Source organism: Lutra lutra, chromosome 11 (assembly GCF_902655055.1).
Source record: "Lutra lutra chromosome 11, mLutLut1.2, whole genome shotgun sequence".
Taxonomy (NCBI): Eukaryota; Metazoa; Chordata; class Mammalia; order Carnivora; family Mustelidae; genus Lutra; species Lutra lutra.
The window spans coordinates 15097062-15121867 of NC_062288.1; the positions used below are offsets into that span (position 1 = coordinate 15097062).

The window sequence follows — 24806 nt, forward strand, 5'->3', positions numbered from 1 at the left end:
CAAAAACAGGGAACATTGTCACCTCTTCCATGTTTTACCCCCCCCATCCCCGGGGAGGGTAGTAATATTTGGGTCACTGGAGCCCAGAGTGGCTGTGGAGTGTCACAGGACTAACACCCATCACTCACCAATGCCTTTTTAAGGGAACTTTTTTTAAGATGTGAAAATTGTTACATAACATGTTTCCTATCTCTTAACCTACAAACATTGCTTTGAAATGAAATTCTTTCTTTCTCAATCCAATATGGACTCACCAGCCTCTTCCCTCCTTCACAGCAAATTTATTTTCTTTCCACCTCCCCAAGGACTAAAAATAGCATTAATCAACGTGTTTGAAATGATTCCTCAGATTTAATCGGAGGGAGGTTTGATGAGGGAGACCAGTTTTTAGGTCCAGAAGCAATTTTCTGTTCTCTCAGCAGGCCAAGATGTAAATTTAAAACGAGGTCCATACTTGCAGGACTGTACTGTCAAAGGTGGGGGTCTCTCTCTGGAGTATCAGTCAACAGGTTTCGGCCAGATGGTTCTCCACCTGCATTTATCGTGTTTGTCAGGCGCACAGCCCTTAGTGTCATATCCCTGCCCCAAACCATCAGCAACCACACCTGGCTGCTCGTGGTCCTTGCGTTTCTTGCTGTGGAATCCTTTCTCTTGTTCTTGTTCAGATGGCCTTCTCTAGAGTCTACACTTAGAAAGGTTCCAGAAAGGTCCATGATTAGGTCCATGAGTTGCTTCAGCAATTAAGTCAGTGTGGAGTCTTCTGAGGGTTTCCCAGGCAGCTGGCTAGTCACCTTGTCTCGTGGTTTTTACCTCTTCAGTGTTTCATGAATCTTTCTCTATTCTCCTTTCCTTTGTTTTTCTTAGTAGCACTGAATGCCATTCGAAACTAATTTTGTTTTGTGTTTTCTTTTGTACTGACACACAATAGAATAAATTCCACAAAGGAAGGGTGTCTGTCCATCTTGTCCCTGGCTATGTAACCAGAGGAGCGTCCCTGTGCACACTCACAGCCGGGCCAAACGCTGAGACCAGGTTTGCAGCAGAGAAAGAAGTTTCATTTGCAAGACGGCTGCATGAGGAGACAAGGAAAAAAAAAACAACCTCAAAAATACTTCTCCAAAAATAAGGTCTTGAGTCTTGATGGGCTTTTGGGGAAAGGTGGAGGGAGTGTGACTTGAAGCTAGAAAGGGTGAGGTAAGTGTTGGTCTGCCCAGGAGCGGTGGATCATCGTGCTCCTTCATAGGTCTCACGCTCAAAGATGGCAGCGTTCATGTGACCAGGGTGTGGAGATTGCAGGCTCCTTGTCCTCAAAAGGTCACCTGTTGGACATTTGTGCAGACCCAGTAACTAGGTCAAGGCTCTCAACTGGTCTGAATTGGATGGAAATGAGCCTCTTAGCTTCTGGAAGACAAGCTAAGCAAGTATTTTGTGATTTGTACGTCAGAGAGATTTCATCCATAGAAGCAGGTACAGAGCCTTATGGAACGTTACCTAAGCTGATGCTGTTTAGGAGGCAGTTGGAACACCTGTTGTGGAAAGAAATAGGCCTCCTGTTATAGTCTGCTTCCTCTGTCTACCCTAAACAAGCAGCAGTAATCTAGTCTTGCTTTAAGTTGATTAAAAGTAAAACTTTAAAGATTTAAAAAAAAATTTGTTTAGACGTACGTGGGGGTGGGAGGGGCAGGGAGAGAGGGAGAGAGAGTATCTTAAGCAGGCTTGCCCAGTGTGAGCCCAATTTGGGGTTCGATCTCATGATCTTGAGATTTTGACCTGAGCCAAAATCAGGAGTAGGACAATTCTGACTGAGCCACCCAGGTGCCCCAGTTGAAAGTCAAACTTAAACTGCAAAGCACCAGTTTCAGCAGTGTCCCCAGAGACTGGAGCAGTGCCTTGTGCAGGTTCTGTCATACCGAAAGCTGTAGGAGTAGTACTGTGACTGGGAGTGCCATATGCAATAGCAGGGACGTTCACTAATGGGGCAATGAGTGAATTGACATGCCTGTTGCCACATCTTTGTTCCATCCACATTTTTCTTCCTTGCCATCTCAGTTGTCTCATGCTTCCTTATCATCCAGCCCTCAAGCTGGGCACTGTAGTCCTCCCATGTGGTTACCTTGCTCCACCACGGGCCAGCATCACTCTAAGGATAGAGGTGCACAGACCCTCTGTCGTCTGGCCCATGCCTCCTTCAGCCTCATCCTGGGTCAAGGTGTGCCTCACACTCCAGCAACCATGAACTGAAGAGTGTCATTATTCACACTCACACTTTTGCTTCTTGCTTCTGTGTTTTTGATTTATTTTTTCAAGAAGTGTTTGCATACTTATTATGTGCTAGACCCTGTTCTAGATGCTGAAGATACAGCAGTCCAGAAGACAAAAGATTTTTCTTATGGAATGTGAATGGAATGGGGGAAGCAGATAACAAGCACTGCATAAATAATAAGAAAATGTGTTATAAAGAGAGGCGGGGCAGAGCAGGGAGCAGAGAGGGAAGGGGTAAAAGAAGGGAGGTGATATGGGTTCTTTGCTGAGACTAGCTTCTGTGTATCTTTCGAGATGACTCTCCAGGCTCATCTCTCCCCTGAAAGTCTTCCCAGACTGCTGGCTCACACAGAGGGAGGGGCCCTCTCAGGTCTTCCTCAATGCTTGGTGTGAGGAGGTGGGGCTTGTGTTTGGTATATGGCTGTTCTCTAATGATAGGAAAAGGAAAAGTTCATGATGCTTACACAGTGCTGCTGATGGTATTTTACTTCAGGATAACCGAAGGAAGGCAAGACTTAGTTCCAACGTTTTCTTAAAAGTTGGAATGCTCTTTTCTAGGTTGTTTGGTTCAGTGATTTTGGCCTAACTTCCAAAGTATATGTGCATTTTAGAAAATTACGGAAAACTGTGAAAATTATGAAGACAGAAGTAAAAAATAACTCCATAAATATCTCTCTGCTAACCTTTAGCTACTGCTAATATATGCTGCAGAGCCTTTATGTGTGAATACGTACGTGTGTGTGCGTGCACGTGTATGTGCACATACACATATTGGATCATAATCTTGCTATCTTACAACTATTTTTACACAATGAAATACTGGAATATTTTCCCCTGTTTTTGAAGATTCTGAACATGTATTTATTATTAAGTATATGTGATGTTGTGATTATAGTAAGAAATTATATTTGGTCTTATCTAGTTCCCAGCACAGAGTGCCTAAGGCCCTCAGGAATTTCTTCATTAGGGCAACAAAGCTTTCTTTTGTTATGTTAATGAGGTGATTCTTGGTTGGCACCTAAGGGTGGGGGCTTGTGGTCAGGATAACCAACCACCCAATTAGAGTGAACTTTCAGTCCCACCCCTGCAATGGCTAATTATTTAATCGGTTATGAGTATGGGATGAAGCCTCTATGAGAACCAAAAAAAAAAAAGCAAGTTTTGAAGAGCTTCCGGGGTGGTGAACACATCGGGGCTTGGGATGAGTGGTGTGCCTGGAGAGGGTACGGAAGCTCAGACATCTTACCCTATGCATCGCTTCCACCCGGTTGTTCCTGAGGCAACGAACCAATAATCTAGAAAGGGAAATATTTCTCTGAGTTCTGAACCCAAGAAGGGAGTTATTGGAACCTCCCACCTATAGCCAGTAGGTCAGAAGTGCAGTTGGCATCTGGACTTGTGATTTGTGTCTGAGGTGGAAGGGGGGCATTCTTATGGGACTGAACCGTTAAGATGTGGGATCTGACACTACCTCTAGGTAGACAGTGTCAGAATTGAGTTGAATTGTAGAATACCCAGCTGGAGCTAGAGAATTGCTTGCCTCCCAACACTAGCACATACATATACACATTGGAATTGGTACTAGAGTCATTAGTATAATATTCTTTACTATAATAGTCCTTAGAACTTAACCTGCAGGAATTCTTTGAGGACAGGGTTGAAGTTCATTTCTTCCAGGAAGACTTTTTTCTGCCATAGCCAGGCCCCTTTCAGCACCATCAAACCCAGAAACCATGGCTCCAGCAAACAAAGATTGCTTTATTTATTTTTTAAAAAATATTTTATTTATTTATTTGAAAGAGAGAGAGAGCACAGTGAGAGAGAAAGACAGAGCAGGAAGTGGGGGGGACAGGAGTAGAAGGAGAGGGGGAAACAATTATCCTGCTGAGCAAGAAGCCTGATGTAGTGCTTGATCCCAGGAGCCTGAGATCATGACCTGAACTAAAGGCAGATGCTTAACCGATGGGCCACCCAGGCACTCCAGAAGGATTGCTTTAGATAAAATTCTTGGCTTGAGGTTTTGTCCCCTTGACTCCGCAGATAGTAGAGCTGTGAATTTTGAATGCAGTGAGACCAGATAGAGCTCACCATTTCAAGGACTGGGTTTCTTCCCACTTCCTCCTAATAGCAAGGTCAAACATGTTCTTCTGGGAATGGGTAGAGTTCTAATTCACTGTGACACTGCAAACTTAGTCCTTTGGGGTCCCAGCCTTAGGCAGGGCTGGGGAAGGGAGTGCTGGGGTCTCCTGGTAGACTCTCCACCCTGGGTTAGAATCAGCTAAGCATTATCTTTAGTTGGTCCAGCCAGAGCAGCTGTCTGCTTTTGGAGCTAAGGCCTCCCAGACCATTCCTACTGGCCTCTTGGATTTAACTTACTTCTCCCACGCTCAGCAACACTTTGAAAACAGAGTTTATTATATTTTGTCTGGAAATTTGGGGGTGGGAGGGTTGTTCTAGATGTCTAGCCCACCACAGTGTAAGAAATAGAAATGCCAGTAACATATTTAACATAATTCTCTATTTTGGGGTGTTTAAGTTGTCTCTACTGTTTTGCTATGGTGAGTAAAATTATAATGAGCGTTCTTGTAGCGAAATCTTTGGAAATAATCTCTGATTTATTCCTCTGTGTATTCACAGAAGCAGAATTGCTTGGTCAATGAATATAGATATTTTAGGGATTTTCATAGATGGTGCCAAACTGTATTCCAGAGGGACTGAATGACATTGTACCCTCACAACAGTGCTCATTTATTTTAGGCCTCTAGAGGACATAACTATATTCTTCTGAGGCCGGTATATGGCACAGACGGGAAGCCCAGGATGTCCTGGGTGGTACTTAAGTCTCAGATTTACTTTGTTTTCTACTAAACACAGGAGACCAATGGAAATCTTCACTGACAGGAATCTACCTCCCCCTTGGGCTTCAAAAGAAAAAAAGGGTAAATCAGGCTTCATGAAAATGTCTGGAATGTAGCTCTTGGCATCTTCCTGGTTTCAGGAAGCCAATTCTGGCCAGGTGGCTGAAGTGGAGGAGTATGGGTAATAGGGGTGATGCTGCAGAAAGGTCCAGCACCTCTGGCACATTAGGAGAAATGCTTCTTTTGGAGGGAGAATCCAGAGTCTTTGGAGGCTGTAACTTCACTAAGCTTGGTATCCTCGTCAGCTGGTTAACGACCGGCTGCCTCTTCTGTAGCAAAAGCAGAAACCCGCTTCCTGTCTGCAGAGCTGGGGGATGAGACCCCAAGCATGTGGTTCTAGTTCAAAAGGCCTTGCCTTTGAAAACCATCAGGTTCCATTTTTCTATCACTTTGAGTTTGGGAATTTTATTTTGTAGAAATCACATTCTGGCAGCACTCAAGACCCCATCAGAAAGCTCATGACAACGATTTTAAGGGCCTTACTCTGAATCAATATTTATTACCATCCCTAGGACACAGGCTTGCTTTACAACTGGGGTTTTAGAACTTTGACTTGATCTAATATATATTTAAATACACACTTCCTCGTGTGTATTACAAAGGCTTCATTTGGACCCTCAGCAACCTGTTCTGAGAGCCTGGTTTTGTTCTGTGACTATGTATATATGTGCGTGTGTGATTTGCAACTGCAAATACTACACCCTCTCCATGGGTTCAGGATGGGCATAGCAGAATAGTTAGATCACCGGGGCCAGAGATGGGCTCATGCCATCAACCAGGGCCTGGCAGGAAGCAGAGTTCAGCTCTCGATGGTTCAAGAGGTGTTCATGAATGGACTGATTGCAGAAGTGTGGGAAGTGTTAAAGGCATCACTAGAGGCTGATACTATGGGAAGTAGCTATAACCGCTGCTAGTTTGAAGGGGCACGGGAAGAAAATGGGGCAACAAGACCCATTGAGAGCTGGAATCATAAAGGAAGGTTCTGCAGACAGGAGTTACAGGGATGAGGGGACATGAGCCCTGCCACATGCACACCTGAGTTGGGACAGAGTGGAGCCTGACCTTTCTTTCCTCACCTGCAGCTGCCTTCCATTGGCTTCAAGAGTTAGATGCACGGGAGCTTGGGTGATTCAGTCCACTTGGTCAGTCGCAGCAGGTGCAGAGAACTCTAGAGTATGGCTTTGAGGCCAGCGGATGGTTAGGTCTCTGAAGGGTCTTGTGAATGTGTTACACAGATGGTTTTATTTCATTAGTAGTCCTTTAAATGGTGAGAAACCAATGGAGTCTAACTTGGCCAAGTTGAGGTGTGAACCAATTACTTCCCTGAACCCCATTATTTGAACCTGCTTTGTACTGAATTATTCACACAGGTCAATTAATGATACTGATATCTGTATCCCAGTAATCTAAGTTACACCCGATGGGTTACAATAGAGGGATTCTTCTGGGGAACAAATGATCTTCAGGACCCTGTCTGTAGGCAGTAGACAGTTGGGGAAGGGAGTCCTACAGAATCTGTGTGACCTATCCAGAGTGATAGAGCTTAAACCCAGCTGAACCAAGACATCTAATGTCCTGGGTTGGTTCACTTTTGGGTGCTGTGTAAATTTGGTATTAAATTAAGATAGCCTGCCAGATGACCCTAATGCCAGCCATGTAGAGAAGCTATTTGAGAGGTTCCAGAGATGCCCAGGTCTAGAACTCTACAGTGTGGTTCAGAGTTTGTCCATGTGTAGAGCGTCCGTCTTGCGAGCTACTCTTTTGACAAAAAGTTTCTCTGCTCAGAAGAATTCTGGACAGCACTACATTCTGCATCTCCCTCTTGGAGATTCCAAATGCACTTGGCATATAAAGCCGTATGAAGTCATCTGGTTTCCTGGACCATTTCAAGAGTGAGCTATTATTACATGTATGTTGAAGGGTATCATTTGTCTCTCCAACTGGTTATGTAACCCTTCTATTTGGCCCTCAATGCCCAGGAGAGTGCATCTGTACAGTCCGTAATCACAAAGAAAGCTCATGCTCACTACCGTACCTCAAGACCTGAGTATGGTACAGACATTTCTTTATACTTTTCTCATTTCCTAAGTTTGTAGCATAACATTTCATAAGCAGCCTACGTAGCATGTGTAGCTCTGCATCTCTCTCTGTCCCTGCCCCCACCACCCCATTTCTTTTCTTCCATCACTGTCACTTTGGCTCTTCCCCAGGGTCCTGGGTTCATTGGGAGGAGGGGGAATTTGTGTTTTGAGGTCTCAGCATCCTTTGAAGAAAATCAGATCCTTCATATTTTTTGGAAAATTTTAGAAAAATGAAACTTCCTCTTGCTGGCTACTTTTCACAGTGTAATTCAAGTGTGTGCTTCATGCTGACAAAGTCTGTTACAAAACTCTCAGTGAGAGGTGAGGAATGAGAAGGAAAAGGAAAGAAGCAATGAAGGGGAGAGAAGACCCCCATTTGCCACAATTATGTGCAAAGGAGGCAGCGAGTACTGTCAGTATTTGTAGGCTAGCCGTGGTGTCGGGTTCACAATCAGGTACTGAGCAGGCATTGGCCTCTGGTTACTCATTAGGTTTTGGAGGAGCAAGCAAAGATACGTTCACTGTTAATGGTGCCGTGGCATGCAAACTATGGAGTTAAAGCCTCTTTCTTATTTTATGTAGAAAATCATCATAGGACATTTATATAGAAATAGATTTGTTCTTCACAGCTGTGATTTTCTGATGTTAAAATCCCCTGCCTTCAGTCCCGAGGAGCTTGAAGCCTTGGTTCTGAGATCCAAAACCAGATGCTGCTCATCTGGTTTCAGTTGTTGTTTCTGCATGAAAGGGCAAGAGCATCCATCGGGGGTTTGGAGCAAGCCAGTGATTGCTTATCATTTTGGCAGATGGCCAGGAAAAACTTTAGGGATGTTCCCCTTTCATTTATATGAAGCTGTTGAATGTAACTGAGCCAGAGACTCGAGTTTAATTCACGTATTGTGGACAAAAATGTGACTGTATTTTCTCTGGAGTGGTTTGCAGAATCATTTTATAAAAATCTAATTCTGATGACTTCATGAAAATGCAAATTGAACTGGAAGCAGCCAGAACCTAGTCAACTGTCCAGAACATTTCACCATTTGGAAATTTTTTAGTCATCTCTTTTAAGAGAGTGTGTTCACTTTAATAACCAGAAGTCAGTATGTTTCCTGTGATCGTAATAGCTCCATTCTGATGATCTTGATTTCTTTTTCTGCATCTACAACAAATGCTCAGAATAATGACTTAGATTCTTTTACTTACCTGTGGGATTTGACACTGAGTTTGTAATTTTTAGAGCAGACCTCCTTGAATGTGCAGATGGACTGCCTGGGGATGTTGTTAAAGTGCAGATTCCAATTCATTGGATCTGGGATAAGCCCAGATTCTGATTTTCCACAAATTGCCGGGTGAGGTTGGTGCTGCTGTGTGAAGATCCACTTTGAGTGGCAAGTTTTGAGAGAAGGAAATGTAAGTAGGACGAAAGGACTCCAAATAAGGAATCAGTTTACCTATTGCTTAATACATTCATCAAGATGACTAATTCTTGGAAGCAATGCAGTAAGATTTGAAAGTGTTTATAGGTTCCTCCTTTCAGTTAACCTGACATTGATATTGATCAGACTACCGTATTCTTTCTATTTTCTGACTAATCAGCTATCAAGTATTATATATTATTGCTCTAACTGGTATGCCCAGGAGCAGAAGAAAAAGAACCAACGTTTTAGAAAGCAAACTCATCTCTGAATCTTTTTTAAAATAGAAGGCAGAGGAGTACTTCTAAAATATTGCATATAATAAAGTATGGAACCAGTGTCTCCCGTGAATCTAAAGGATTATCTGATGGATGTACAGTCTGTGGGGAGTGGTTTTATCCTAGAAACATGGCCAGTTATGTTTCCAGAAACACAGTCCTCCCTTCTTTCCATGTTGGATTCTATCTTGTAGCTTCTGGGCTCTACACAAGAGACCCTCTGTTAAGACTTGATTGCTTGATGGATGTGGAGTAAGGCTTATGAACTAGTTGTTCATAGTCATTGTTTTCTCTCACTGTAGTCAAGATTTACTAGGCACTAAGGTACTAAGGTGAGGATTTTGAACGAAACAACCATTTCTGTAGCACAGAAATCAGCTGTCCCATTTTTAGTTTTTCTATCCTGGAAGTTTTTCTTAATATCTCTAAAGAGCTTTGGTGTGGGATGTAGTATCCCTTTTTTTTTTTTTTTTAAATTCTCCTTTTCTCAAAATTGTTTTGGTTATTCTGTGTCTTTTACATTTCCAGATTAATTTTAGAATTAGTTTCTTCAAAAAAGCCTGCTAGGATTTGGTTTTGACTATTTGGAATTCTCAGTGGAGGAAATATGAATATCTTAAAACAACACTGATGAAACAGTATTGTGACAACTCCTGGTGTAAAAGCCCTACAACCTCTTAAAAGGAAAAAACAACTTCTGCCTTTTGAGATGCGTTCAGTTGAAGGCTGAAAACATCCTACTAAACACTTTTTAATGATAATTATCTTTTGGCAACTCTAGGGCTTATGTTCCTGGAAAGTGTCGTAGTTGGCAAAACCCCATTGTTGTGGGCTTAGTATACTTAGACTTGCTTATTGTGCACATTATTTCTGGTGGGATGAATTGTACTGGTTTGTTTTTAGATCATTCCTATGGGGTGACACACAGTGCTACTTTTTTAGAAGAGTGTTGATTGTTGAATTCATTATTTTTCCCCGTTGAGAGGTTTCAGGATACTGGGAGATTTTAAGCTAGAAATTTTGAGATGCAAATTCTATTCCAGGATGCTCTGTGGAGAGGGTTGGGGAAATGGGCAGGGGACGAGGGGCTGGAAAGCCCTTGGTCCCAGCGGCAAAGGGGTGTTGGTGATGTCTTACTTCCTGGCCTGAAGTAGAAGAGGAGGGAGCCCCTATGAAAACTCAGAGAGAGGAGATGTAATTGTTGGAGAGACCACCATTGAAGTTACTGCACTGGTTGACAAAGAGTCAGGGAACTTGTGCCCCAGCCTGTCTCTTCTCCCACCCTTCCATCTCCTGCTGGGGCTTCCCCTTGGTTGGCTCCAGATAGAAGCCAGAGGGCCAGGGCAGGAGGCAGCCCCTGCAGATCCAGTTTCTAGAGTGCTGAGCAGGGTGACAAGGGCAGAGTGTGCATCCGAATGGGTAAATGCAGAGTATGCCTCACAGAAGAAGTGTCTGCAAGTACAGTCATTCCCCCGACCCCTCGCCGCCTCCCCAATGCCAGGGGATGCCTGAAACCATGGATAATACAAACCCTGTATATACTATTTTCTTCCTTATTATTCATACATACCTTTGATAAAGTTTTATTTATAAATTAGTCACAGTAGGAGATTTATTGCAATAACATAATAAAATAGAACAATTATAATAGTATACTATAAGAAAAGTTATATGAATGCAGTCTTTCTCTTACAAAGTATTGTGCTGTCCTCCCCCTTCTTGTGGTGATGTGGGTGATAGAATACCTATGGGACAAGATGGAGGGAGGGGAATGACATAGGTGTTCTGATGTAGCATTAGGCTACGACTGACCTCCTGACAGCGTGTCCAAGAAAGATCATCTTCTAGACTGTGGCTGGCCTCTGGTAACTGAAATTGTGGAAGATTAAACTGTGGATGGCGGTGGGGTGGGTGCTATATTTACTGATGGTGTGAACAGCTAGTGAAAGGCTATTCCAGAAGCATATTTCACCGATGCAAGTCTTCTATGAATATCAGGGTCTCCAAAAGACAGTGGTATTCTCCCCACTCATCCTGTCATATAATAATTCTCACTCACCAGACTGTTTCTAAAAACATCCCCCTAAGATAGCCTAAATGGCATGTAAGAGTTTGGTGATATAAGCCAAAGCATAGTCTTAGTGTGATTTAAAAAATCTTCTACAAAGTTTATATTCCACATCATAAAATACCCACGTTAACCATAAGAACAAGGTAATTCTGGCTCAGGAAATGCCAAATTGAATCTGAAGAGCAGGCTTTCTACAAAACTGTGCTTCATACTTTTTCTTCCTCAGTACATTTCCTTCATGCTGCTCAGCCATTAAAAATGGCTACAGAAGGGACGCCTGGGTGGCTCAGTTGGTTAAGCAGATGCCTTCAGCTCAGGTCATGATCCCAGCGTCCTGGGATCGAGTCTCACATCGGGCTCCTTGCTTGGCGGGGAGCCTGCTTCTCCCTCTGCCTCTGCCTGCCATTCTATCTGCCTGTGCTCGCTCTTGCTCTCTGACAAATAAATAAATAAAATCTTTAAAAAAAAAAATGGCTACAGAAAACTGAGAATCAATGCATAAAATGAAAATAAAGAAATACATGCAAAAATTATTAGTGCTACATGATTCACTTTTCTTCTTTGTTTGTTTGTTCATAATTTCTTTGCTTGTGGTGATTGCATGTTCTCTGTTGAGAAGTATTTTCAGCTCTGAGAGGCCGGGAGCAGGAGGCTGTGCTCTGGCGCAGGCAGGTTGTAGGCAGGCAGAGGGGGCAGCTTCTTGCTCACCCCCCAAGTGCCCTCAGTACCTTATGTTGTCCCTCTGTTCGAGTGCTCTTTAGAGAAAGGTTACGAAGGCACTCAGAGTTCCTTCTTGAGCACAGATCTTTAGAAAACAACCACAGGAACAAACTGAACTGAAAACACCGTGTCCAGTCCTATATTAGGACTCACTTCCAGAGAAGGGATGTTTGGTTTTCAGTCTATTAGCAATCTCCTTTTTTTTTTTTTTTAATTCCATTCAAACTTATAATCTGTATAAAATCTGGGTTTTAAACATCAGATTATTGTTACTTTTGGAGCAATAAATATTACAGATAGAACGACCAGTGAAATCATCTATTGGCTGCATATCCTGTTGGATGCATCCAAAATCCTTGGTGATGGTGAGCCTGGCATTTGGGGTATACTGCATGACTTTGGGGGACCTTTAAAAACCTGTAGTATTTTGGTGGTACTCCAATCTGTGATTATGAAGAATATGTTTGAGACATTCTCTAAGTACCCAAGAGCCTCTCTCTTTTTCTTCTTTCACAGTGTATTTGCAAGTAAGGAAAAGGCAAGTTACCAAAAATCATCATTTAATTAAAAAGGAAGTGAGTTTGCTTAAGAGAATGAATAGCCTTTTTGATGTCACTCAGTGACCCCAGGTAGGACTGCAATGAGAATTCCAGTACGAGGATTCTGGTCATACTATTCTTTCTAACAACAACAACAAAATGCTACACTTTTAAATAAATTTTAGTCTTGAAAATAACACCTAAAAAGAGCCAGCTGCTCTTGGTATTAGCCCAGTTCCACCCTCAGTCCCTAGGCACAGATTTTCTTGATTCAGGAGATCCATTAGCAGATCTGATGGTGCCATTTGGTCTTCTGGTTTGAACGAGAGTCACATGGAAGAATTCCATTTCTTGCCACTCTCAAACTCTGCTCAGATGCTTCAGTAATATGGAGGAGTTGCTAATAAAGACGGTTTCTAGGAACTTAGACATCTACTCGAGGCTACTCTTGGTTGCCTTGGCAATGTTGCTGACAAATGTGTGTTTCTTAGAGTTGGAGAATTGCCCAAGAAGCATTTACTGAGCTGAAGAAAGAGAATTTCCAGCAAACAATGCTCTCAATGAAGATGGTTTCATAGTCTTCACAGTGTCCCATTAGCCGTGAAAGGTTCCTCTGTATTGTAGAAGGCTGAAGATGTGACCTTGGCAGTATACTTCTCTCAGACTCTCATTTGTTGGATGAGCAAGTTAGATTGCATGAAATCCACGCTCCCTGTCAGCCTCTTCCCATTGCGATTTAAGATGAAGATATTAAATGAAAGAGAAGAAAAAGAATGAACCCTTACTAAAAAGCATCTTTTGGAGTCAGGCATCAAATTAGGCTCTTTACTCATGTTCTCATTTAATCTTCCCAGATCTGGTCTGCTCCCTGTTCTAACGATGGGGAAACAAGCTTAATGACGTTTAGAGTTTTGCAGAGGTCACCCAGATTTCATAGGTGATCAAGTGAGGTCCTGTTTGATTTGACTTGTGTCCTTATTTTCTTTCCACTGTGCCCATCTTGGAATTGAGAGCAGTGGCTCTTCATCTGATGGAAGCCATGAACCACTTTGAATAAAAGACACATTCAAACTGTATCAGACATATAATTTCAGGTCATCCATGGACACCATGGAATCAATCTATGGACCTAGATAGAGGGCCCCTTGCTTCAAAAGAGGCCAGGGTCATCTTTGCTCTCCTCAAGGGAGACCCACAGTCCGTCTACATGTTATTCACTCTTCACGTCTTATTTGAAGAGACTCTGTGTTGCTGTAATTGTTCCTTTATGTGTATCTTCATCAGACAAAGGAAAGGTTATCTCTAGGGAGCAGCTATAGGATCCTCAGATCTCAAGATAGATGTGTACCTCAGGAGTCATCCATAGGCCCCTACTCTCAGGTTCTTCAAGATTGTCCAGTATCATGTGTTAGGAGGTCAGTGATTCTAATAGGTAACATTCTTAAGCCTTTATTGCTAGAAATAGAAGTAAAAGTTTTACGTGTATCTTACCATTTAACTTGCAAACCATCTGAGTTAGGTGTGAGTATTATCCTTAATTTACAGATATGAAGGTGACCACAGAAAGATGAAGAGCCTTGCCCAGGGCAGACTCCAAGGGAAGGGGCTGGAGGTGAACCTCCATTCCTACCCACCGTATTAGCTCTCTTTTCTTCTACAACTTCTCCAAAACCAGAGAATTCACATGTTAATAGAGCTTATATCTGAGCAAATCAATCAAGAATTACTTCCCTCCCACCAACTGAATTCCTTCCTCTTTTACATTTGATTATTTTCTCTTAGGAGCAGGCTGGTACAGTTAAGGAGAATCTCCCTACAAATAATCAAGGGATATTATATTCATATGTAATTCCTCACCCGTTTTTGTAGTAAAGATCAGAAACGCCCATATGATGAAGAGAGAAGAAACTGTTCCCCAAATTGTGCTCCAGTGAACAGTAACCTTCTAAGAGGTTAGCAAGTATATGTGGGAAACACAGGGTTGAATACTGTTGAATGCAGGGTTTTTTTAATTGCATTACTTCTTGGAGACTTAAATATGCTTATACTGGAAAATTATGAAAGGTTTAGGATTGTGTTAGAGAGGTGCAGTTGACTGTTGTCCAGTGTATTTAATATTCATTCAGCATTCCTTATTGCCTGTATATGTCATTTCTTTGAATTTTTCCTGGAACTGGTAACATCTTAGCAGTTCTCTCATTAAATACTGAGTTAAAAATTAATCTTTGACAGGTGTTCATGTTGTGTTTTTTTTTTTTAATTTTTATTAATTTTATTTTTTATAAACATATAATATATTTTTATCCCCAGGGGTACAGGTCTGTGAATCACCAGGTTTACACACTTCACAGCACTCACCATAGCACATACCCTCCCCAGTGTCCATAATCCCACCCCCTCCCAACCTCCCTCCCCCCATCAACCCTCAGTTTGTTTTGTGAGATTAAGAGTCACTTATGGTTTGTCTCCCTCCCAATTCCATCTTGTTTCATTTACTCTTCTCCTACCCCCTTAACCCCCCATGTTGCATCTCCTCTCCCTCATATCAGGGAGATCATATGATAGTTGTCTTTCTCCGATTGACTTATTTCGCTAAGCATGATACCCTCTAGTTCCATCCATGTCATCGCAAATGGCAAGATTTCATTTCTTTTGATGGCTGCATAGTATTCCATTGTGTATATATACCACATCTTCTTTATCCATTCGTCTGTTGATGGACATCTAGGTTCTTTCCATAGTTTGGCTATTGTAGACATTGCTGCTATAAACATTCGAGTGCACGTGACCCTTTGGATCACCACGTTTGTATCTTTAGGGTAAATACCCAGCAGTGCAATTGCAGGGTCATAGGGTAGTTCTATTTTCAACATTTTGAGGAACCTCCATGCTGTTTTCCAGAGTGGTTGCACCAGCTTGCATTCCCACCAACAGTGTAGGAGGGTTCCCCTTTCTCCACATCCTCGCCAGCATCTGTCATTTCCTGACTTGTTAATTTTAGCCATTCTGACTGGTGTGAGGTGATATCTCATTGTGGTTTTGATTTGTATTTCCCTGATGCCGAGTGATGTGGAGCACTTTTTCATGTGTCTGTTGGCCATCTGGATGTCTTCTTTGCAGAAATGTCTGTTCATGTCCTCTGCCCATTTCTTGATTGGATTATTTGTTCTTTGGGTGTTGAGTTTGCTAAGTTCTTTATAGATTTTGGACACTAGCCCTTTATCTGATATGTCATTTGCAAATATCTTCTCCCATTCTGTCAGTTGTCTTTTGGTTTTGTTTACTGTTTCCTTTGCTGTGCAAAAGCTTTTGATCTTGATAAAATCCCAAAAGTTCATTTTTGCCCTTGCTTCCCTTGCTTTTGGCGATGTTCCTAGGAAGATGTTGCTGCGGCTGAGGTCGAAGAGGTTGTTGCCTGTGTTCTCCTCAAGGATTTGGATGGATTCCTTTCTCACATTGAGATCCTTCATCCATTTTGAGTCTATTTTCGTGTGTGGTGTAAGGAAATGATCCAATTTCATTTTTCTGCATGTGGCTGTCCAATTTTCCCAACACCATTTATTGAAGAGGCTGTCTTTTTTCCATTGGACATTCTTTCCTGCTTTGTCGAAGATGAGTTGACCATAGAGTTGAGGGTCTATTTCTGGGCTCTCTATTCTGTTCCATTGATCTATGTGTCTGTTTTTGTGCCAGTACCATGCTGTCTTGATGATGACAGCTTTGTAATAGAGCTTGAAGTCCGGAATTGTGATGCCACCAACTTTGGCTTTCTTTTTCAATATTCCTTTGGCTATTCGAGGTCTTTTCTGGTTCCTCATGTTGTGTTTTTATGGGCACTATCACTTTCCCTTTTTTAACCTTTAACTATATTGTTTGATAGTCTATAGAGGGATATATAGTACTTGTTATTTTTCTGATGGATTTAACCCTGAATTTAAAAAAAAAATTTTTTTTTTTTAATCGAGATTTCTGAGATTATGTCCCATGGAATACTCTTTGGGAAATACCACTTTAGAAAGAACAGGGTGAGTCAGAAGGGTAGCTGAAAACCAAACACCAGCCTATGTAGATTTATAACACATAAATTCAGAACATCCCTATGGGATACAAAGGGGGCAGGCATTCTTATTCTGAGAGTAGGCCTCATTCACATGGTATACAAAGCAGATAAGCAATTATTTCAAATTCCCACAAAGAGACAGGGCTCTCATTCCCATCCATTACCAACGATTTTAGTCCAGGGCCTCCACACACTACCTTAGTGAGGGTTTTTCTCAGCTATACCTGAATTTGCCCATCTCAACCCTTGAATTTACCTCTTGAAATTTAGGAGAAAGATTGTTGATAAGGTAGAACAAAACTTCCAAAAATCTTTCCTATGATTTTTAATCAGTTACCAATCTACTAGGGCAGTAAACTTTGCTGACAGCACGAGAAAGAAGTTGGCAGCGCTTGGGGGAAATGGTGTTTTGTGATGCCAGGATTATGGGCTGCAAGGAACGAACTCATGAAGGTGAGTGGTGTCAAGAGTGGGACCTTTAGTGCTGAAGTGTCGGAAGAGGTGTCACAGAGGACCTGGGTTATCTGGATTGTCTCTCTCGGAGCTTGTCACTTGTCCTAATGGAAGGATCTTGTCTTGACATCCGTGGAATCAAGTGAGGTGGTTTCATCTTGTTTTTCTGTACCACCTCTGCTTCAGTGAGTTACTCTGTGCCCTGATCTTACAAGGAGGTAATGTCTTCCCAGGCCTTTTGCTAGTCAGAAGCAAATTGGATAGTTTCTGCCTAAGTGAGGATAGAATGGGGGAAGGCATTTTGTACAATCTGTGGACGTCGCTTACAGTCTATGAGTAAATGTAATAACCTATTTTGGATTGAGATTGTGTCAGATGGCTTTTGTTTAGCAAAAGTATGGATCTAGCTGTTACTGTACGAGCATTCCTGACAATGTGATACAGTCAGTGGGAGTGGAGGAGAATGTCTTAGCTCTCCAGGGAAGAATGTGGCCACCAGGCCATGTTTCTTTCCTCTGTTGCTGTCTTTAGGGCATTATTACCTAGTGGTGAGAAGTAGACTTGAATCAGCCTGTCTGCCTAGAATCCTGGCTCAGTTATATGCCAGCTTTGTCACTAGCCAGTTACTCCAAATTTCAGTGTTCTCCTTGGTAACATGAAGATAAACATTGTAACCTAACTCATAAGATCATTGGAAAGATTAAATTTGCTTTTAGATATAATGCATATAGAACTTTGGTATATTTTAAATTTCCATAGGTAATAGCTAATATATTAGGGAATTACAGAGCTATTAGGGTGGGGCATTTTCACAAAAGGAGGAGAAACCAGCACGTTTCCTTTCTTTCTTCTCTGTACTCCTTTTCATTGGTTTCATACCCTTCGGCACCAAAAGCCAGCTCCCTCTTGACTTGGGCAGTTTATAGCCCTAATTAAAATCCTGAACTCCTGGGTAGAGCTTTGTGAACTCTTTGTTCTACCTAAGCCAGCATCTTCCATGTTTGTAGTGTAGGTCTGTGTTTTCACGTTGCTGATTCATCTTCTGCTGGTCCATTGGGTAACTGAGGTCACCAAGACTGTCTGGGGAGTGTGTATAAAGGGATCAGGAAGAGAACTGCTCCCTGGAGTACTGCCTGGGTGTAGAGTCCTCCCTGGCTCCCCTAACCACATGCATTTTAGCAGCTCTTCTGCGGGTATCTGCATTCTGGGGGCCCTTCTCCCTTACCTCTTTTTCCCTCCTAGGCTCCAGAACTTTCTTCCCTCCACTGCATTCTAATTCCCAGTTGGCTCTGTCACACCTAGCATAAACCTGCTCCTGTGTGAGATTGGTACTTTCTCTCTACCATATGTTATCCTCAAACTTCTTAAGTCTAACATTCACTCAAATGGACAGAAGGCTGGGAATCCCCTCTCTCACCTATTTTTGCTTACCTCCCCAACAATGTTTCCCAGAATTAGAGGAAGGCCCCTGCCAGCTTCTGAAAAGCTTAGAGGCCACAATGGCTAATGTATTACTGAAAACTGCCAGAGCAAGGGGTAGATGCCGTGGTGACACAGACATAAATCTGGAAAGGGCCAGATAGAGGGCAAAGTGCAGGATCTTGACTGGTATGTGAACCACACCAAAGGATGATTCATCTTGTTCCTTTCAAGTTAGGGCACCTTAAAGCTACTTCTTTAAGTCTTGGAAACACAGTCAGAAGGAGGTCAAAGGTCTAGGACCCAGAAGTTTGGCACACAGTGGAGTGTCTGCCCGTAGAACCCTAAAGCACAGGTGGTTACCCTGCATGGACCTGATGCCTCCTTCCAGTCCTGGATGGTGGAACTTCCAGAGGCAGAACTTGCACATGGATATGTGAGTGTCTGGACAGATGAGTGAATGAATCATGTGCACATGGGCTAGGGCTGGGGGTGGGGTAGACCAACTCTTCATGTCTTATTCAGGTAAGAGGAGACCCTGCTCATCCCTTGCAGTTGACTGGTGGAGTGAATGGATAATGTATACATAATTATATCTCCTCCTCCTCCTCCCCCTCCTCTTCCTCCTCCCCCTCCCACTCCCCCGCCTCCTCCTCTCCCTCCCCGCCCCCCTCCGCCTCTACCTCCAATACAGAGATTGTGAAGAGAGGGGTGCCTCCTTGTTTGGAGAGGATTATGTTGTGCCGTTCTCTCCTTGACTTTTAGAGTCTGATGTAAGGAAGCATGAATCCCTCAGACTTAGAAGTTTGTCCAGTCTGATCCCCCATCCAAAGCCTGAATCTTTCTCAGGAATCCCAGTGACCCATCCTGCAGACTTCTTTTAACCATTCCTGTTGAAGTACCTGTGGTCTTCATCCTTTCCTTATACCAGCTCCTTTGTATCCTATCATTTCCATGTGCAATGGAAGATAGTGAAGTTGTTCTTTGCCTTAAAATGCCAGCTACCTTTTTTGAAAGCCGCCAACATAGCATTCCACTCCTAATTTAAAAATATGCAGGGGCGCCTGGGTGGCTCAGTGGGTTAACTCTCTGCCTTCGGTCAGGTCATGATCCCAGGGTCCTGGGATTGAGCCCCACATTGCGCTCTCTGCTGGGCGGGGAGCCTGCTTCCTCCTCTCTCTCTGCCTGCCTCTCTGCCTACTTGTGATCTCTGTCTGTCAAATAAATACTTTAAAAAAAATATGCAAAGAGGGCAATTCTTCTGTTCCTATTATAGCAGTCAATCAGTACTTATTTGCTCTGGACTATGAGGATTTGAACCTTGATCGAAATAGTACATTTACAGTATGGGGAAACTGCCCAAATCAAAGAGTTCTGAATTTTTAGGGACCTTACTTGACCACTTCATGAACAATTAACATTTCATGAATAAATAACAATTAATTGAACAATTCTAGAAAATCACTCTAAAAAAAGAACTCTAAAAAAAGAACATGAGATTCCCATGTTTGGAGGAGCCTGTGCAAACTGTGCTGGGGAACTGACTGCTTTAGGAGACACTTGCAAGAAGAGTTATTAGTGGAATTATTCTGAGCTACCATATTCCTGCTATTCCTTCCTATTTAATTTTTTATTCACCTGGTCCATGCTGTCTTTTGTGATCAGATCAGAATTCCTTCTTTTTTTTTTCCTTTTTCTTTTTTGGTTATGTTTAGTTAGTCACTGTAGTCACATTAGTTTTGATGTAGTGTTCAATGATTCATTAGTTATGTATAACATCCAGTGCTCATCACAGCATGTGCCCTCCTCAATACCCGTCACCCGGTTACCCCTTCCTTTCTGAGACCCTCGGTTCGTTTCCCGGGGTCCAGATCAGAACTTCTGAACCTCAGGCCTGAGGTGGGAGCATGAAGCAGCCAGACTTATGGGGATGATTCAGAATCTCACCTTCAGAAAGGCAGTTTGAAAAAGCTTATTCAACATAGAATGGAATTTTACATTTGAAAACAGTGGCAAGGAAAGTGACAACAAAATCCTATTGTTTTCAAAATAGTAAAGCATCAGTGCAAATGAAGTTGACATAAAGCAAAAGGCATGAGCACAGAATTGTCTGCCCTTTGCCTCTAGGTGGAAGATGTTACTGCATTGTCAGAACATAAATATCAGATACATGAATGTATAGTAATTGTCCTGTAACATCAGTGGTACCAAACTGTTCAGGCTTAATTGATATTTTTGAGGTGGCCAGTGGATAGGGAATGCGAGAGGCCACCTAAGCTGGAAACTCACTGTAAGATATGGTGACAGAAAACAAGGTAGAAGATATTCTTAATCCTCTCAGTTCTAGGTTTCAGTATTTTTGTTGCCTTAAGGTACTTTTACTGTAGCAGATCAACTTTACCCCCATTTTTGAGGCTGCTGGAGAAAAATGACAAAACTGTTGAAATGAGTTTTCTAGCTGGGCCTTCAGTTTCATCCAAAGTCCTGATGCATGTTTCTGGTTCTTAACTTTCCTAATCCCACATCGGAACCATTTCCCTCCCTGGTGTCTTAACCACAACCCACATCCCAACAGCTGGCAGCGAGGTCATCCTCGCATGGTCTCTGTCCCTACCTTGTCCATCTCGTAAGCCAGTAAGTACTTCTTAAGGGTCTGTCCTATCTGTCTTAGGAGACAGACTCAGACTCAGACTACACATTGCCTGTGTAGTCTCTTAACTGGTTCCACCGTCTCTTAATCTGTCCTGATCACTGCCACCCAGGTGCACAGGTCTAATTGGGTGTCCCCCTCCAGGGAAACACCTCATTGGCTCACCGTCGTCTATAGGAGAAAATTACAGTCTTTAGTTGTGCAGACTAATCCCCTTTGTAATCTGCCATCTTCCTCCCACACCAGCCTTGTCCCCCACCCCAGCTCCCCTTCTTGCACCTCGTGCCTCGGCATCACCAGGCTCCTGGTCCCTAGATTCGGCCGCCCCTTGCGGCACCTTGCATGGAGGTTGGCATGCAGTCTCCAGTATGTCCGCTTCAGCTGGAGGTCGAAGTGCATAGACTTTCTTCTCTGCCTTCATGGTGATTTGCTTTCTTTTGTAGGGTAAACTTGATACACTTGATAAAGTTGATACACTCAAACCTGATACATTTATTATGGCTTTGAGAATTAGAAGATACCCAAAATGATAAATCAAATTTGAATTAGAAGATATTTATTTTGTTTACCTGTTTGATGAATAAATCTTCTCTGGTCCCTGTAACTACTGCTTCAAGCGCTTAGATAATGGCTAAGACAGTAAACTTATTACCTCTACCAACAAACTATTTAGTTTCCAGAAAACTTTGATAGATTTGTGCAAAATGTTTTATATATAGCTTTTACCTACTGATGCTAGTCCTCAATCTTGGTTTCTAATGGAACAATCTGATCCTTTTTTACCACCTTCTTTACCCTTCAGTCTTTGAAGACAACTGCACTCTCTTCCTCTTCTTTTCTCCCTGGCAATATCTCTAGTTACGTCAAAATGTCCTCTTACCTCAGGGAATCAGTTCTCTGTGCTTTCAGGATTCTGTTTAGCTGGTTCCAGGCTGGCTGTGACTCTCTGTGCTCCCCACCTTGTCCATGGCAGGGAAGCCTGCAGTCCTGCTCTCCCACTTGCTCTCATGTGGCCTGAGGAGCTTTCCAGCAACATAACTTTGTTGATGCGTATTGAGTATCTGCGAAAGTCATCCCTTATTTCTCCCGAAGGGTGGAAGCCACATATTCCTAGCATCTGTTCTGTTGATGTTGGTTGAAAGTTGATACCATAAATTCAGTACGTGTACAATTTACATTTTTGACCCAAATTTTATCCCCGTTGAATACCATCTTGCAGGAGAAGGTCTTTTTGTGAATCCCGATTCTCATTGTGGGATACATCCAATATCCGCCCCCCCCACCAGCTGTTTGTCAGTGTAAGTTTATGCTGTTGATGCAATTAAAATAGGAGTGAGTAGGCTCCATGAGAATCAACTGAATCAATAAAATCCCCTATCACAGTGACTGGCATGAGAAAGTCCTTAGCAAAGTCCACATCTTTTGCTGCCCCTGACTCGTGCCTTTCCCATCTCTCCTCTGGCTGCTGCCATCAAGATGTGCGTGTGCTGTAACTCACAGAGGTCTGGGTCCTTTACTACAGTCTTTAGAAGAGAGAATGTAGGCTTACGGTGTCATCCAATTATAATTCTCTCTTCGACACCTAGGAGCAGTTTTTTGGGTCGTTTTTTTCTACTTTAATTATATGAATAATTTCTAGAAATATGAAATGCAAGGTGTAATGATTTAAAATTTAAATAACAGACTTTCAGCAAAGGGTCTGTGAAGAATCCCCTTCCCAGTGGTAGATATGCACCCTCGAAGATGGGTCTTTCTCAGAGTATTGTGGCCTCCAGGAATCTCAGATGAGAATGACAGGATGTGTAAATCCCACTTGCTTCCCACGAGAAGGACAGGCAATCTGTGGGTGGAGACAGGGATACCAGGCCTCAAAAAGGGAATTTTCCAGAGGGTCCCCGGTAAGCTGCTTACTCTGTCTTATTTCCTCATTTGTTATATGGATAGAATAAGAAGCAGCTGTGAGTGTTGTGAGAAGGAAAGACAGACATAACATGTAAATCACTCTCTGAGGTTTCAGGTGCATAGTGGAGGCTCTGTAAACATCTTTCTCTTTTCTGCCACTCCTGAGATCACAGTGCCTTTGCACTGCGTGGAAAGTGGTGGGGTCAAGGTGGCTTGCTCAGGAGAAATTGACAGCCTTTCTTGGCTTTTGGGAACTGCTGCCAACAGATGCGGTGTTGCCGCTACTCAAAGATGTACCTGCTCTAGAGTAGCCAAACATTGAGAAATAGTAAATGTTAAGAATCAGAAGGGAAGGTCACATAGTTAATGCTAGGTACCTCCCCCGCTACTCTTATGTGTGTGGCAAGAGGTCCTTTGGGAGACCTGGCTTCAAAATGAAAAATTTTTTAAAAGATAGAATAAAGAAGCTATCGAACGACTTCTTAAAGTTATTTTTACTTTGGAACAAAAAATACAGGGGTGGATGGGGGGAGATCGTAGAACAAGGTCAAGAATCCCTATGTCATTGAATTTCTTTCTCTAGCAAGTGTGGCCTGTGCGATTTTGATTTGCCCTCTCTCTCTTACCACAATGGTAACAACAAAAATAATAGTAACAATGTCTTGCATTTACAACACACTTCTAAGATGATCTTGTTGTGACAGTTTTTCAAAAGTTAAGGACAACATTTTCATATAAATAATTTTCAACTCATTAAGGCAGTGTTTATGGAATTTTTAAAAATTCTCAAACGACCTGGTGTTTTAGAACCTAGATGTGGGACTATTGAATAGAGAACCCAGTTATGGCTCTCAGGATCCTTCTACTCTGTCCCCAAGTAACTTTCTGCTCTCTCTCGAAGAACTCCTTCTCCTAGAACCCCATCTGGTGCTTTAGGAAGGCAGAACACCTCCTGCCCAGTACTACAATATATAATGATTTTTCCAGTGATCTCTGCTGAGGCTGCTTCTTTGGCTGGAATGTAGTCGGCCACATTCCTGTCTGCTAGGATTGCCAGCATAGTTTGAATAAGCTCCACACAGCATTCCCTAATGCTCTGGATTGCTAATATCCAGTCTCTATTCAGGGCCTCTTTGAGCTTTTAGGCAGTTGAAAGACATATTGGAGGGTGGTGGGTTAGAGTTTGCCATGGGCCTGTCTCCATTAATTCTAATACCATCCCTATAAAGTAGGTAATTCTTCAGGGGCATAACCTTGGTTTACTGTTTAACAAACAACTGTGTACCTGTTATGCCTTGAACATTGTACCAGATGCTTTGGACAAGAAGACAAGACAGAGCTTTGCCTCTGCCTACTGGAGGAAGCAGATATGTAAGTCAATGAATGCAATGTAGCATTACATTGCTTAGCCTGTGGGTTGCTGAACTTGGTTAAAATCCAAGACTGATCAACCCCAAGCCATCAAGCCTAGATGCTTCCAGGAAAGAAAAACTGGGTATGCTGAGTGATGTCTCCTCAAAAGAGCAAAACAGCAGCTTTGCTCTACCTGTTACTTGAAGACATTGAATCAAACTGTTTTGTTTTATTTGCCATCTAGGTCCTTCAGAAGCTTGGGAAAGCTGATGAGACAAAAGATGAGCAGTTTGAAGAATACGTCCAGAACTTCAAACGGCAAGAGGTAAGTACAGTTATCTAGTTTCTGGAAGGGGAAACGGGTTGACTGTGTTTGTGTTTTAGTATTTAACTAAAATGTGTTAAGGTGGAAGGAAAAAACTTTCTTTGGGGTTTTTAACCCGAGGGTGACACTTACTATTTCTGTAGGCTTTCTTATGACAGGTGAAGGAAGAGGCAGTAGGTTCCACAGGAAGATGATTTGTGTTTTAGACTCTCGGGAGATTAAGACTTGGCTTGACTGGAGCTCTTTAGTACAGATTATTGATCTAAAGGAAAGATGTTGTTTTGGGTGATTTATAGTCTTAGTATAGTGCAGTATTAGGGAAATAGGAATTAGATACTTCTGGCACAGTATTTTTAATTG

At 42.5% G+C, this 24806-nt stretch overlaps 1 protein-coding gene across 3 annotated transcripts in view; it reads left to right on the top strand.

The window, feature by feature from the left end:
- Window positions 1-24806, top strand: part of AMPH (amphiphysin) — a 259498-nt gene that overhangs the window by 75916 nt on the left and 158776 nt on the right. For all 3 annotated transcript variants that reach the window (XM_047695519.1, XM_047695517.1, XM_047695518.1), the window contains exon 2: window positions 24366-24446. In XM_047695519.1, the coding sequence (XP_047551475.1) occupies window positions 24366-24446 (81 nt within the window). The remainder of the gene's footprint in view (window positions 1-24365; window positions 24447-24806) is intronic.